Below are 16,768 nucleotides of genomic sequence, written 5' to 3' on the forward strand. Positions count from 1 at the left end.
CATTTTTATCTTTTACTAATACAATATAGTAATCACCAGTAGCGTCATAATTTATGAAACCATACACTTATTGTTTAAATCTATATAGATTAGAATTAATTATAAACTTCTCTTGTTTTTTTTTCGAGAAATTGTTGTGTGCTTTTTAATGTATTACAAACCACTGGTGTGCTTTCTCGTGATTTAGTGTTCAGATCTGTTACTCAAAGACAAACACGTATCATAATAATGTAATATGTGTAAAACTAAGTCTAAAAATAGAGATGAACATTATAAAATTATTCAACCTAATGAAAATGCCAGTGATAAAAAATTCTTAAAGTAAAAGAATTAGGTTTGAAACACAATGTGATGTTAACTCAAATAAGGCTGCCTAGTAGTGACGACAATGATCCTATGTTTGTAAATACATTGCAAGCATTGCATAATATTCATCATTTTAAATTGAACACCTTTGATGCACTAACGCATAGAAAACCAACTGATAATGAATTAGAAGAACATGAGTTCACATTCAGGTTGATGACTAGACAGTAAAGACAGTAAAAATCTCCAGATGATCTGCTTGAATTAAGTTATGAATTGTAAACTAGAATGCAACCTCAAGAGTTGATTCAGTCTGTAAGGAATTTACAAAAGCTTAAACAGAGGACAACGTTTTTATTGAAGTTTTTGTCCTTCTGGCTCCTGCATACTTATCATCCATTTAAATCTAATCTAGTTTTAAATACACAGAACGATGATTTTTGTTTATTGTGGAATATAATTGCCTATTTACATTGTGCTAAGAATAACTGCCACAAAACTAGCAATTATAATGAACCAGAGTTTATTAATGGGCTAAAATTGCTTAATATCCCACTTCTTTATGATTTTTATTAGGTGAAGAAAATACAGGAACCAAATAATAATAATGTTAATTAGAGTGTTCATTCTAAATGAAAACAAAACTGTGAACCCGGTATTAACCAATCATAATAAAATTAGGGTTTTTAACTTTTATTAACTTTTTGATATTATACTGGGTCGGTCAATATTACTTATTTACAATTTGACAGCCTCTCTAAGAAAATCATTTAACCATAAATTTTATCCATGTCTAAGATTTTGCGTGTCATTTGAAACTGAAGGTGCATTAAACAAACATATAAATTTATTTAAAGAAAGTTGTTCACAAAAACTTGTAGGAGGATGAACATTCCATAAAGATGATAAAGTTGATTTTTAAAATAAATTCTTTGAAAAAATTTCAACTTAAGGAAGAAACTGTTACTCCAGTTACCACTAACTGTTGGTTTTTTGAAATGAAGTTCGGTGATTTAAAAGCGGCTTTGCCCATGACTCTGTAAAAGATGACAATCACTTAAAAAATTTATTTTATCAGAGGTCTTTATTAGAGGTCTTGCTTATAAAGAGAGCAATTTCAAGCCAGAAACATTTCTGTACCATTTTACGCTTACAAGTCATCTAACTATGACAGTCATTTTTTTACAAGAAAAACTAACAAAGAAAATTAGAATGAAGGTATTGACTAAGATGAATGAAAATGAAAAATATATAAGTTTTGATCAGGGTTATTTTGAAGCATTAGGTATCTTTAGATTCTCTCATCACCTTAGTTTAGATCCGATAAGTAAAAACTTAAGTAATAAAGAGTGTGAAAATGATTGAATTTAGTTTAAACAAGAAAAGGTATTTTTTCATATGAATGATTGGATAGTGTGGATAAACTCAATAATACAGAAGTAACTCCTAAGGGAGCATTTTATTCTAAGTTGAAACAAAGTTATCACTGATGAGGCTTATAATCAAGCATTAAGTTTCCGGAAAGATTTGATATGCAAAACAATAAAAAATATATGTTAAACTAACCTAAAGAACATATGTTCTTTTAGCAAAAGATTTATTTGAAAGGTTTAGAGATATTTCTGTAGAATATTATGAAATAGATCCTTGTTAAACATATTCTACTCCAGGTTTAACTTAGTTATGTTGATTGAAGTACACAATATTAGAAATAAATATTATAAAGAAGAAACATTTAAATATTTATGATACGATACAGCATTTTATTAGAGGTGGATTGGCTTCAATATTGGGACATTGTCATGTTCAATGTAATAATAAACTATTAGATTCTATTTTTTATGGTAAAGAGAATTATTTAAAGCATTTAGACTTTAATTCACAATTGCATCTGCTATGGTGCAGGCTTTACCTACTGGTCAGATTGGTGTTTGTGATAATTTTGAATACACACCTCCAACTAGCACTATAGGCTGTATTTATATTATTGGTGTTAACTATAATAAAGATATAGAACAAAAGACGAAGCGTCCATTCTTTCCTAAATTGATAAAAGCTAATTTTGAGCAGTTTACTCTATTACTCTAATCTAATTAGTAGAGAATATTAAATAGTAGAAAATATCACGTGGAAACAAAAGAACAAGTTAAAAGAGCCATAGATTCATTTGATGATAAGGACACTAGAGATAGTAACTGCAGTTAGCTCTTTTTTATAATAAAATAAGAAAAAATGTAAAAAAATTAATAAAATTTTATTGTTTTATTTTTATAAAAACGCGGAAAACACAATAAATTTTAATATCTTATTAGTATTTTTCACCATGGTCGGGAGGTAGCCATGGAAACACAAATCCCCCTTCTTCGGGAGAAAATTTGAACCACCAACCAAATCCCTCCAGGAGTGTCATGGCCATGTAATAGCGATGTTATAGTCACCTCACCTCTGCTTCCATTCTATCTAAAATAGACTCAGACATAAACTACTGATCAAAAAATTAAGGCAATACGGTTCTAACTTATTTCACATCAGATGATTCATAATGTCCGATTGACATGGTTATTGAAAATTGTTTTAGACCAAATCTTTACTGATAGACATTATGCTTAACAAATTTCATCTGGCAAAGATTTTCACTTCCAAGTCCAATTCTTGGCCAAGGTTTGACAAGTCTGAACCCAAGTCATTAAACGTGAACAATAAATGTAGAATCGTCCAAAGAGGTAACGGAAAATTGAGAATTAGCCAGCAAACAGTAATATTTAGATCCAGATAACGGAAAAATAAAATGGGTTACCCGATGCTTAACAATTTTTCGAAATTCAAGTTAACCAAATCAAAATATCACCTCCTTTCAAAACAATGAGAAATAACAAAAATTTAAACAGTTTAATTTTTTTTTAAATTTTTACCGGAAAGGAGCGCAAAACTTAAGTTTTTTATTGCTTGGACAAAAATTTTTGCTAAAAATTTCTTATCTGAAAATGACAATAAGATAAAACGTCCAACACTTCTCAGTTCTCTACCTTGTTTTATTCCCAAAATTAATTAATTTTCTTATCTTGTGTACGTAACCATCAAAAGTTTTATAGTGGTTAATCAAAACACGGCTATCAATATAGCTCGCAAATTTTAAAGCTTTTAGACAAATTAATTTTGGGCATTTATAAAAAAGTTTAAATTCCAGTGTATTTTAGATTTTGTATAGAATTTTTGTTACCCCAATATCTTTTCTGCGAATGTTTGGAACTAGTTTTGTTTACTGGTCAGAGCTCCTGTTACTTAAAAATCTGTTTTGTTTGGTTTTTCAATTCTTTAATTTCAAATATATGTTCTGTGCTAGAAATCTATCGAAAATAAAAGTAAGGATTCATTGCTGGCACTAAAATATCATTGAATTCAATTGATAGAGTAATCAAAAAAATGACTGTGCAGCAAGATGGAAAAACAAAGGAATACCATAAAACCCTTTTGCTCGTTGGTTCACTTGAAAACTAAAATATATCTTGTCGTGGTCTCGAGCACGAAAAACAAGAAATTAATTGGAATCAAAATGACCTAAAGGTACAAAAATTCACAGGTATTTATAGTTGCTATCAGTATAAAAATTTACAGAACCGTCTAGATATAGATAAACTTATATTCGTTAATTTTGCACCTTAAGCATAAACAAATTTTTCCCGTTGCCGTATATGGCAAGTATTACCTCAGTTGTTTGCACATAACACATTGTTCTCAGAACCTGAGAACGTGTCATTATTATCAACAGGGAGGATCAGCGATTTGAATTGTAGCAATCACTGATGGTGGGAAGGTCGAGTAAACTGCTCAAACTTATGGTTTATGTACAATTATAAACTTGTGATATGAACGAACTTGAAGAAACAATTCAGTTCAAATTAGTAGCCATTAAAAAATTACTTTCTCAACATCAGCTTAGAAAGTTTTGTTTTATCGGAATTTTAATTTAAACTCTAAATTCTGATCTTCGCGATATATCACATGTCTGGATGACAATAACTCGTGATTCGCGAACTTTACAAATTATTTCAACTGCAAAAATTGTGAAATATTGCTACTTTTTTGCTGGGGGAAGGTTTCTCTGTGTAAGACTCTGCGATATCATATTTGAACAAGAAATTTTGGATTGATAAAAAGGAACTTTGAAACGTCTCTACCAGAAAAAAAGACATCCAAGAGGTCAAATTAATTTTCTTCCTAAAAAATGCGGGGATAAATCTTTCGATAGCTTACCACTTTAGGTCAAACATTTAACCGGATTTTTGCTTCACTTATTTTAGTGGTACCCATTGCCATTCCAGCAGAATTTTTTCGTGTTCCTAATGCATGTCGTTAATAACGGGGATATACTAAAAAATACAATCTCACGTTTTCATCATCGAACCATCAAAGCAATACAACAAGATCTCTTCTTAATTTAAATTTATTTAATAGAAGAATTTTTTTCTAATTTTAACAGTAATTAATGTTACTGCATAGAACTGTTCAGTCACAACTGTTTGGCAAAATTTACAATATGGAATGTTTCAACAATGTTTATTCTGGCAGTAATTTTTTCATTCAGATTTTCTGTTTATTAGTTTGGTATTCCTGTGACGCAATGGCCATAACTGAATTCACAGCGAAACTCTGTTTTCTTGATTGCGTAAAAGTGAATGCTCGATTTTTTTTTGTAAAATTTAGAGTGGTTTATGATCTAAGCCACCTAAGCAATTCATACTAAGTAGTAGTTTTTTGTAGATAAAACATTGTACTCCTAAACTAAGAACTTGTCAGGGAGGATCATCGAGTTAGATTATGGCCATCACTGATGGTGGGAAGCTCGAATAAACTGCTCAAAGTTATAGTTTATGCACACCTATTAACATTTGGTATAAACAAATTTGCAGCAACGATTCAGTTCAGTTTTCGCCATTAAATAAATTTACTTACCAACATCAGGTAAGAAATTTTGTTTAGATCGGCATTTTTACTTAAACTCTAATTCTGATCTTCACGATATATCACATCCTCCCTCTTTTAAGCAAATTTAAAGGGATAGCTTCTCCAAATCTCACTGGCTGTTTTATCTCTGATTGAAGTTTTCGTAGCTCATGAAGATTGTTCTCCTTCAGTTACTGAAGTTTCGTCATTGCAGTTAGGCGATGCAACGTTTATATTTAACCTAATGTTCTCAGATTGTGAGTCAGTAGATTGCTGATCAGTAGATTCGGTCTTGATGTCATCAGGTTCCAGCCGTGCAATTTGGTTGTCACTGGCAAGCACTGTCTTGTTTGAATTATCTGGCTGGATGAGTGAAGTGTTCATTTTTTGAGTATAATGAAAGTAGCTCGAACTCTTGATGTGCTCGTTGGTTGAAGAGGTCTGGTTCACACAGATCAAAGTCAATGACTGCTTGAAGTCTCACTTTTCCTACTATCATTAGTTCCCCAGGAGTTTTGCCCCGCGTTTTGGAAGTATTCCGGTGTGTCATCAGAGCCCGCTGTAGGAAAGCGCCAAATGAAACACTCAGATTTGGAATCCAGGCTTAAAATGCCAGTTTCATTGTTTGAAACGCTCGCTCGGCATGTCCATTTGCTCTTTGATGGTAAATGGGTGAATCCATCTTTTTAATCCCCAGTGATTGAGACCATTGTCACCGCTTAAAAACTTGGGACCATTGTCTGATACTAACGTTTTTTGGTATCCCAAATCCTGCAAAGATATTACTCAAGTAGACCTTCACTGTTTGTGAGGTTCTATTCTATTTCCCGCAGAGAACAATTCTATCCAGCTGGATCCCGCGTCTACTGTAACTAAGATATTATCTTGGTCCTTAGCGTAACCCCAATTCATATGCAGTCTTTACAAAACTTCTGCTTCTAACCAAGTAGATTTTCACAAGGCTAGGTCTGTTTTCTTGGCATTCCTTTTATTTACTAACATCTGAAAGAATATCTTGACTAATGGCGGTCCAGCATGCTATCAATCGGACTGTTGTTTCAGTTGCATTTTTGCATGGGTTTGTCTCATGAGCTTTGGTCATCGCCACATGTCTTAGTTTGGTCGGAATGAAAGGCACAACCCCTCGAAAAATGATTCCGTTTTAGATAGTTATTGCGTCTTTCTGTTGTTCGGAACCTTTCTCTGGTATTGAGAACTGTTTCCAGTTTCAACTTTTAATTCTTTCGATGATATCTTGGAAGAGTCGGTCCGATTGCAGCTCAGTAAAGTTGTCTGACTGGGACACCATGTCGGATTGGACAAAATAGATATTGTCGAGAGCACAGCAGATCTAATCATTGTCGTTGTCGTCAACAACATCTAGTCTGCGCAAAGCAACAACGTGGGTGATCTGCTCTTCAGCTGTATAATTCAATTCGAAGTCGAATCCCATCAGTTCTATAGCCCATCTCGTGATTCTTGCTGATGCTAGGATAATCTTCGTCTGGTGCAAAGAGATTTGGGAGGTTCGTTGTCAGTTTGTAAAGAAAACCTCCTTCCAAGCGCAAGTTATTTCAGTCTTATGACCCCAAAGACAGTTGCAAGTGCCCCTCGCTCAATATTGGAGTAGTTTTTTCCGCCTGTGACAACTTTCTTGCGCATAGATCGCAGGATGTCCTTCCTGTGAGAGTACCCCGCCTATTGTTTTTTCAGAGACGTCTGTTGTCACAGTTCCTTCTTTCATCAAGCCGTAAGGCTGAACAAGTGGGTTAGCACAACTCAATTTTGTTTTCGAAAGCTTTCTATTGTTCTTTTTCCTCTGAAGTCTTTTTTTCAAATTTCATTTAAAGGTAACATTTTTTTAGCAAAATCTAGTATCGTCTGGTATCATTCGTAAAAAATCGCTAGGCCGACAAAAGACTAGTTGCTTCATATCCGATGGTGGTTTTGAGTTTTTGATGTTTTTAACGTTTTCGTTTGTGTTTTTGATGTTTAGGATCGGGTGCTAGTCTTTCCTTTGATCCTTTGAAACTTAGTAACCAAGAAAACTAAATTTGAGACGAGTTTAAATTTCAATTTCTTTTCATTGATGGTGAAATTCTTCTCACGTATTTGACTTTGACCGCAAAGTTTCGTTTCTTGCATTACTCCTTTTTCGGTCCATATACCAGTACAGCATCTTGAAAGATTACCACACCATTGGTTCCTTTGAGAGTTGATTCAATGCAATTCTGGAAGATTGATGAAGAACTCCTCCAGCACTGAGGAAGCCTGCACATCTTAAACTTTGCGGTGTGTTGACTGTATATATTTCTTTCGCATCCTCGTCCTATTCGATTTGATTGCGTCTGATAGGTCAACTTTGCCAAAGTAAGAGGCACCGTGGAGATTATGGAATATGGTCTCCATATCTCAGATTAAATAATTCTCGTTCATAACTGTGGCGTTAATGTGAACACTCAGGTCCACGCATAGTCTAATAGCTTCGTTTTTCTTCATCTGCCAAACTACTGTGGACGCATTTGTGACCCAACCTGGTTTCACTGGCTCCAGGATGCCCTGTCCTGCCGTCATCTCAGACCCTGTCTTGAAGAGGTAGAGGTATCTTTCTAGCCTTTCAGAACATCGGCTGTGATCTTGGTATGAGTTTCGCATGCGCTTTGTATCCTTTGACTGCAGTTAGTTTGGCATCACATGCTGTGTTGATGCCTTTTTGGGTTAAAATTTTTCTCCCAAGTAGTCCAAATTTTTTGTCGGATTGCACAACTACAACTTGTTGTTGCATATATTTCCGTTCCACTGAACATCACATGTTATTGATCCCAGAAGCGTCAATTGATAACCATCATAGGCCTCAGAACGTCTGTTTTTCCCATCTAACTGAGGTTTACTGAGCTCAGTCCAGACGAGAGATGGTATCGCGGTGCTATCAGCACCGGTATCAACTTGCAGTTTTATTTTCTGGTCTTTTACTGTAAAGTACTCCCATGTCGCTGACAATTTAAACCCATTTTCCCGTGTATAGTACTTTCCCATCTGCATTTCGGAAGATGTTTGACCAGACAACTTGACCTCTTCCTCGCAGAAGTTTTTGTGCTGGTCGGACTTACCTGACCTAAGCTGGATTTTTATTTTGCAAAGTGGTGTTACGTTTGTTGTTCAACACCGGACACGGCTTGCTACTGTGTCGCTGACCTCCACGTCTGTTAAACAAGTGGTGACGATTGCCTTTACTACCAATCAATTTTTCACTCGGTTTCCTGAAGGTCTTTTTGAAGTTGTAATCCAACCTCTTCCTTCACCATAACAGGTTCATTACCTGTTGATCTGCTCGCAAAAGTCATTGCTTGACTTCTGAACTGTAGGTTTTCTATCATTTTAGAAAGACGAATCGTTGGTTTAGCTTTGATGCCGTCTGATACAAACCTTTTTTTTTACCAATTACTCCCTACCTGGTATTAGTCACTGTTTTTAGAGTCTGGAAGTAACAATAGCGTGCTGTTTACTACTTATTAACAAGAGATCTCCAGATTACAATGAATTGCTAGGTTGCACACGTGGGTAAAACATAAAACCCGCAATTTTTACAAATCAAAACAAATCAGAAGTCATCAATCAATCAAAACAAATTAAGGAAATCAAGCTTGTGCTTGAACACTCCGGGCCGCGTGCATGAGGGTAAAACTGAATACTCTTGTTGTATTTTACAACTTAAGATTTCGACAATCAAGTTTACATGATTCTTTTGCTGATATGTAATTTCAACATTGTTTTGTAATGTCGAAGCTGTTAAGATGCTCTGTTGTCATAATTGAGGGCATTTTTTGCTTTCTGTGTGTGTGTATGTGTAAATTTGTTGTACACTCTTCCGGGGCGACACCTATACACCGGCTATATGTAGGTGAAAATTGGTGATCATACGTTTGCATCGACGTTTTAATTTGATGTGTGGTGGTTGGAATATTGTGTTGTTGAATGACAAGGATATGTGAAAGTAGTTATTAGGCTTCATGGGGGCTGTGAAAGTTGAAGTTTAATCGAAGATCGTTGGCAGTATATCCTGTAAACTCTGTTGATGTGAAGGTGTATACTCCGTCGATCTGAAGGCTGTTGACAAAATTATGTGGGTTGGATTCCGGAGACGTTAGCTTTTGTCGAACTAGCAAATGGGGGCAAAATAACGAAAACTTGATGATCACTGTTGTCGGTGAGGGAAAAAGAAACACTTTAAGCTGGATTTCGCGTAGTTTTAGGGAAGTTAAGGACTTGGGGAAGTTAAAATTCTCTTTTCGTTTTGTATTTTCACAGCGTTGTTACTTCTTCATGATTGTTTGAGCTCGATTGTTTGAGCTTGTGTGAATTGAATATTTGATACGCTGACTTTGGACACAATGATTATGGAAATTTAAAACCAATACGTCGTTTGAAATTTAAAGTTTAATGGTTTCAAGTATTGTGTAAAACTTTAGCTAATTTGACTGCTGGTCTGTTCAGCACTCCAGTTGATGTCTTGATTTCGAAGGATCGTGCTCGTCCGTCCAATCCATTATGGCATTTCGCAATTCGACCCATTGGCCAAATACCTCTCGGAGTGAACTCATGCAAGAGCCAGACTAAATCACCTTCTTTCAATTGTTCTGATTCTGTTCTCCACTTTGGTCGGCTGATAAGATCTGATGTGTACTCTTTTTGCAAACGTTTCCAAAAATGATCCAGTATTGTTTGTGTGTAAGAGAACTCCTTTTTACTAAACGTTCGGCTGGTTGATGTCAACGGTGCTAAAGGGCTGTAAGGGCGTCTTAATAAGAAATGATTAGGGGTTAGTGCTTCTTCATCGTTGGTGTCTGAAGAGACATATGTAATTGGTCTGGAGTTGAGAAGTCCTTCAGTCTCGGCTACAATTGTCTGAAAAATTTCGGCTTTCAATTGTTGGCTGCCTAAAATTATGAGCAACGTGCGTTTAGCAGACTGAATTAGCCTTTCCCATATCCCGCCGAAGTGAGGGGCTAGAGGTGGATTCAGTTTCCATGTAATATTTTGCTGCTGTAGCTGCGACTTGATGTAGTCGTTGTCCACATTGATTTTGCTCAGATCCAACATTTTTTTCGCTGATGTGAAGTTCGATCCATTGTCAGAGATGATTAACTCGGGATATCCTCGTCGCGAAACAAACCTTCTAATGGCTAGTAGACAACTGTGTCCAATGTCTGACAAACCTCCAGATGCACAGCTCTAGTTACAAGACAGGTGAAAAGACATACGTATTGTTTTTCCAATTTGCGATTTGTGTGCTCAATGAAAAAGGGTCCGAAAAAATCTAACCCAACATTTAGAAAAGGATATTGTTTTCCTGCTTCTGCGAATCGGAAACTGGGTAGGTCGGCCATGAGGGGGTGATATTTTGTGCTCTCCATCGTCGGCAAATGAAGCATGTTTTACTTAGTTGTTTCAAAAATCGTCTAAGACCTATAATGATGAAATCTTGTTGCAGGTGTGCTCGGACAAACTCTGTTCCAAAATGTCTACAGTCGTTGTGGGCTTGCTCAATTATTAATTTGGTAATATTATCCTTACTGTCAAGAATAATTGGATGTTTCTGGCTGTAGGGTATTTTAGCGTGCTTTAGTCTGCCTCTTGCTCGTATTAAACCATCTTTGTCCAGGAAGGGAGTGAACTGTAATAACTTGTCCTTTTTGTCTAGTTCATTTTCCCGTTCAAGGTTTCTTATGCTTTCGTAAAAAGTTTTATGCTGTGATTGTCTCAATAGATGGTGTCGTGCGTCTTCGTAACTGTATGTGACTGGTCGTTTTCGAAAGATATTGACTGCTTTCATTACTGTTTCGGTCCGTCGCATAAGTTTATTCCAACTAGAGAAATCATTAGTGTCAATAACTGTGTTTGAATTTTCTGTACGTAAAACGTTTATCGCTGTAAATTGCTGGTCTTTTTGGAAATTTGGAACGGGATTTTCTAGGAGAAATTTTGGCGCTGACAGCCATTTTTCTTTCAAGTCTGTTCAAGAAAGTCCTCTTGCTCCGTGATCTGCAGGGTTGATTTTACCAGGTACAAAATTCCATTGTTCTGACTTAGAGTTGGCTAAAATTTTTGCAATTCTATTTGCTACAAAAACTTTTTGGTGTTTTGTTGATTTAATCCAACCTAATGTGGCCATGCTGTCAGTCCAGAACTGAATTTTGTCAAACTGTGCTGTCATTTCGCTTCGAACAAAAGAAGCAAGTTCTGCTCCCATAGCTGCTGCTTCTAGTTCTAACTTCGGGATGGTTGTTGTTTTAATGGGGGCAACTCTTGCTTTGCTAACAACATATTGAGTTGTTATTTCTTCTGCGCTTGTTGATCTGATGTATATTGTCGTTGCTATTGCTGTACTTGATGCATCGCAAAATATTAGAAGTTCATGCTTAGCATCTGGGTTGGGGATCAGACATCTGCTAATAGAAATCTCTGGCATCTGCTCATATTCGTCGACCCATTGCTGTAAGTCGTGTTGGAACTCTCTTGGAATCTGATTGTTCCAGTTGTTACCTTGTTTCAGTATTGATTGAAGAATGCATCGTACTCTAATGGAAAACGGCGTGATGATTCCAAGGGGATCGAACAATGATGCGGCGAGTGAGAGCAATTGACGTTGTTGCATGCTTTTGACATCCAGTTTTAAGTCTGGTCTTTTGAAGATGAAAATATCTTCCTTGGCATTCCACATTTGTCCTAAAATGCGTTGCTCTATCGCTGTGTCTTTATTTTCTCCAGTTATTTTCATGACTGTGTTTGGGTCGTTACTAAAAAACTTTGTAAGTTTAAAGCCACCTTTGTGTAATGTATCCTTTACCTCTGTTGTTGTGATTACTGCGTTTTCGGTTGTGTTGAAACTTTGAAGGTAATCATCCATGTAGAAATTGTTTCTTATGGCTGAGTAGGCTTCGGGATTACTTAATTTGTTGTCTTCCGCACATCTGTGGAGTATGTAGATTGCACATGAAGGGGAACAAGTTGCACCAAATATTAGTCTCTTGTACTTGAAAATTGTTTCTTCTCCATCTTTGTTCCACAAGAATCTTAGTGCGTCTTGGTCTTCTGTTCTGATGGCAACTTGCATGAACATCGCTTCGATATCACCGGTTACTGCAATCTTGTACTGCCGAAATCTCAGAAGAAGTCCAACAAGGCTGCATAGTAGATCTGGTCCGGTCAAAAGAGCTTTGTTAAGTGAATGTCCTTTGTATACTGAAGCTGCATTTGTGACCCGTCTTACTTTTTTCTTCATTTTATGTTCAACGGGGTGGTGTGGGAGATACCAAAGTTGTGAATTCATGAAACTGGGTTGACGTTGTGTCTCTTCAACAAATCCATTTTCGATGTCTGCTTCGATGGTTTGGTTGTAACGACAAAATAGGTCTGGTTCCTGTTGAAATCGGTTTTCAAGTGACTGTAATTGTGCTTTGGCAAGAAAGTAGTTGTTCGGTAGCTTAGTGTCATCTTTCCAAGGTAGTCCGATCTCATAACGAGAACCGTTGTGGCATGTCGTCCTTTTTAGTGTTTCAAGAGCTTTCCTGTCATCTGCTGTCAGTGTCTTTTTTCCGCTCACTAAACTTTTTCCCTCCATTGTCCAAAACATTTGAAGCATGTCGTTCTCTATTTCCTGTTCTGGGTTCTTAATTCTGTTGTAAAGCGTGATGTTGTAATTGATTTCTTGTTTATTACTGGTTGGCTTGTATTTCTGTGGTATTGGTCCTGTAACGGTCCATCCAAGCTGCGTCAAGACTCCGTATGGGGTTCCTGGTGGTCCTGTTGTGAATTTAAGTGGTACTGTTGCTATGAAGGCATCCGCTCCGATTAAAACTCCTATTCTGTTATCTCGTATTTGTGGAAATGTGATGTTGTTAAGATGATCGTAGTCGGCGCAGATAGAGTTCAACATCTCAACGGGTACATTCGGCATTTGAAAGTCAGATGCTGACGTGGCGTACACCGGTAGGTTGAAAAGAGGTCGGGTGCTGTTGAGTGATCCAATTCCCAGAAGAACTTCAGTTGATGTTATGATATGTTCTCCGTAAAGTGAAGAAATTGGTACTGCAATGTGATCTGTGTTTTTTATTCCGAGTGCTTTTGCCATTGAGTTTGTTATTTGTGTGTTGTCGCTCCCGCTATCCAAAAGAGCATATGTTTCTATTGATACGTCTTCAGTGTAAAGGATAACCGGAATGGCTTGAAGTTGAACTTGAGGTCGTATCCACGAGCTGATTTGGTTGTTGCTGCATGTGTAATTTTGTGGTCGTGGGTTGCTGTTGTTGTTGTTAAAGTTCTGTTGCCTTTGGCTTTGATTTTGTGTGTCTGTTTGGTTATGAGAATGTCCGGTGTTCTGTTGTCGTGAATTTGTATTTGGCATGAAGTTGTTCGGATTGTTATAGTTTCTATTGAAGGTGCTTCCATTGTTGTTGTTGGGATTGTAATTCTGATTGAAACGGTTATTGTTATTGTTTTGACCAAACAAATTACGTGTGTTGTTGTTATGATTGTAACCAGCCATTCTTCCATAGTTGAATCCATTTGGTTGAAACTGTGATCTGTTTGCGGTTATCTGTGTTTGGTGTCCGTTGTTTTGCAGACCACGATTGTTGTGATAATTGTTTGCAGATTGGTTTTGAACCTGGTTGTTTGTTTGTTGTTGATGTTGTTGCTGTTGGTTTCTTTGCTGTTGCTGATTTGGTGAAAATGTCTGTGAACTGTTAAAGTTGTTTCTGTGAATTGTTGAGTGATGAAATCCGTTGCAGTTTTCGATTCGACATCGGTAATGACTGTTACACTGTCCTTTTGGGTGTTCGGTGAGGCAATTTGGGCAAATTTTCAGTTGTCTTACTGTTTGTTGTCTTTCGTTAATATCTTTATTGAGGAATTGGTTGCATTTTCCTAAGTTGTGACTGTAACCACATAGAGGGCATCTTTTGTTACTTTGCTGTTGGAAGAGTCTGTTTGATTTTTTAGACGAACTGTTTTCTTGATTGGTTGGTCTTTGTGATGTTGACAAATCTTCGCAAGCTTCTGCATAATTATCGATCCAGTCCTTAAAATGTATTAAATTAGGTTGAACAATAGCTTGTCTAAGGACGTATTCGTTCCATCTGATTATCATTGTTGGCGCAAGTTTATCTTTTGCAATCTTAAGGACAGCTGAGGATTGAAGATCTGATGTGAAATTGTGAAGTATGAACGTTTGAACCATTTGTCTAAGAAACGCTGCAAAAGATACAAAACTTTCGGGGTTATTAATGGTCGGTCTGGGCCATTGTTCCAACTTATCAAGGTAAGCTGCTGTAACATGCTGTGGTTTCCCGAATCGTTTTTGTAATTCTTGCATTGCTTCGTTATAAAACTCTCCGTTGTATGAGTATCCAATAATGCTGTCTTTGGCTCTGTCTGTGAGGGCGTTTTGAAGATATGTCATCCGTTGGGCATCTGTCAGTGTTACATTGTCATGTATTGTGGCTTTGAAAAAACTAAACCAGTCGTGCCATCTCAATGGATCTCCGCTGAAGGATTTGAGTTGAGTTTTTGGAAGATTAATGGTGGATGTGACATGTTGTTGTTGTGCTTGTCGTGGCAAGAAAATGTTTTCTGTTGTCTGTGTATGTTGAAACTGTCTGTCTGGTTGTTGGCCAGTTCTGTTGATGTAATTTGGTAGTCTTTGGTCCTGTGCGTTTAGATTAAAATTGCCAAGATTGTTGTTCGTTTCTGGGATTAGGTTGTTGACGGCTTTTCTTCTCAATTCTCTTTCATTTGATTGGTTACCTCTATTGATTTTGTTCGCATCTTGATAGAAATCGATGCTTTGAAGACATTGCTGTTCTTGATTTTGAACATGTTCGTGAATATCTGAAGTACCTTGACCTTGGGTCTCCTGAAATTGGGTATTTGTTGAAGCAAGGTTAACATCATGGCTCTTGTCTATTTTCTTTCTCTTTTTCTGGCTCCTTGTATTTTTGGTTGTAGTCCATAATGCGTTGGGTTACTGCTTAGTCTGATGTTGTCGATTTGTTGATGATCGTCGCTTTCATCGTCTGTTGATTGCAGATAATTACTGTCGTAGTCTGTTGTCTGTTGATTTCTTCTGTGTAAAGGCGTGATTTTATTTGATGATTGTTTCCTGGTAAAAGGATGTAAGTTTCGTTGTCTTGATTGTTGCTGATGTCGCTGTGTTTTCTTTTGTGTTTTCCGTTGGTCTCGGATATTAGTGTCAAATGTCTGATATGAACTGCTATCAGATTCGGTACTTACATCTGATTGGTGTATTTTTTGTTTCCTTTTAGCGTGTTCAAGAGATTTCCAGATTACAATGAATTGCTAGGTTGCACACGTGGGTAAAACATAAAACCCGCAAATTTTACAAATCAAAACAAATCAGAAGTCATCAATCAATCAAAACAAATTAAGGAAATCAAGCTTGTGCTTGAACACGTGCTTCTTCTCTTAGGCGCGCTAGAAAATGATCATTGGATTCTCCGACGCCTTGGACAATGGACAGAAAGTTAGCCCTTTCTGCCGTTATAACTTTGGGAGAAGGGTAGTTTTGAATTAGAGTCTGATCTCTTTAAAAAGGGTCTGCAGTAGTTTCCTAGGGATCATAAGGCTCCTAAATTTCAGATATGCATTTTGTTCGCACACACTAAGAAAAGTTTTTGTTAATTGTAGGTGCGATATTGTACCGTCGGTGTTGATTTTGTCTTCTTTCTTCTCTGCGCGACATTTCAGCACAAAAAGAATCCAGGCAGTACAGGATTCAGCATTTTTCAGATCCCATATTTGGTCAGTCGGTTGTCTGGACACCATTGTCGTGATCTCTAGCACGAGTAACAAGAAATTTATATTTTTACGAATTGAATTCAAAAAGGCCTAAAAGTACAAAAATTCACAGGTATTTATAGTTGCTGTCAGTATGAAAATTTAAAGAACCGTCTAGATATAGATAAACTGATATTCGTTAATTTTGCACCTTACGTATGAACAAGTTTTTCCCGTTGCCGTATATGACAAGTTTTACCTCAGTTGTTTACACAACACATTGTTCTCATAACCTGAGAACGTGTCATTATTATCAACAGGGAGGATCAGCGATTTCGATTGTAGCAATCACTGATGGTGGGAAGGTCGAGTAAATTGCTCAAACTTATGGTTTATGTTCAATTATAAACTTGTGGTATGAACGAGTTTGAAGAAACAATTCAGTTCAAATTAGTAGCCATTAAATAAATTACTTTCTCAACATCAGCTTAGAAAGTTTTGTTTTATCGGAATTTTAACTTAAACTCTAAATTCTGATCTTCGCGATATATCACATGTCTGGATGACAATAACTCGTGATTCGCGAACTTTACAAATTATTTCAACTGCAAAAATCGTGAAATATTGCTACTTTTTTGCTGGGGGAAGGTTTCTTTGTGTAAGACTCTGCGATCTCATAATTGAACAAGAAATTGAATTTTGGATTGATAAAAAGGAACTTTGA

The 16,768-nt window shown here is 36.5% G+C and overlaps 1 protein-coding gene across 1 annotated transcript; it reads right to left on the reverse strand.

Moving 5' to 3' along the window:
• Positions 1-7,867: 7,867 nt before the first annotated feature.
• Positions 7,868-15,163, reverse strand: LOC142357013 (uncharacterized; the record flags this gene model as incomplete). Its single annotated transcript, XM_075408733.1, has 3 exons — positions 7,868-8,049; positions 11,410-13,338; positions 13,765-15,163. Coding segments are annotated over 3 exons (3,510 nt in total), but the record flags the coding sequence as incomplete, so codon positions are not given.
• Positions 15,164-16,768: the final 1,605 nt, after the last annotated feature.

This window comes from Convolutriloba macropyga, unplaced genomic scaffold, assembly GCF_964194025.1.
Source record: "Convolutriloba macropyga unplaced genomic scaffold, txConMacr16.3 SCAFFOLD_1910, whole genome shotgun sequence".
Lineage (NCBI taxonomy): Eukaryota > Metazoa > Xenacoelomorpha > Acoela > Convolutidae > Convolutriloba > Convolutriloba macropyga.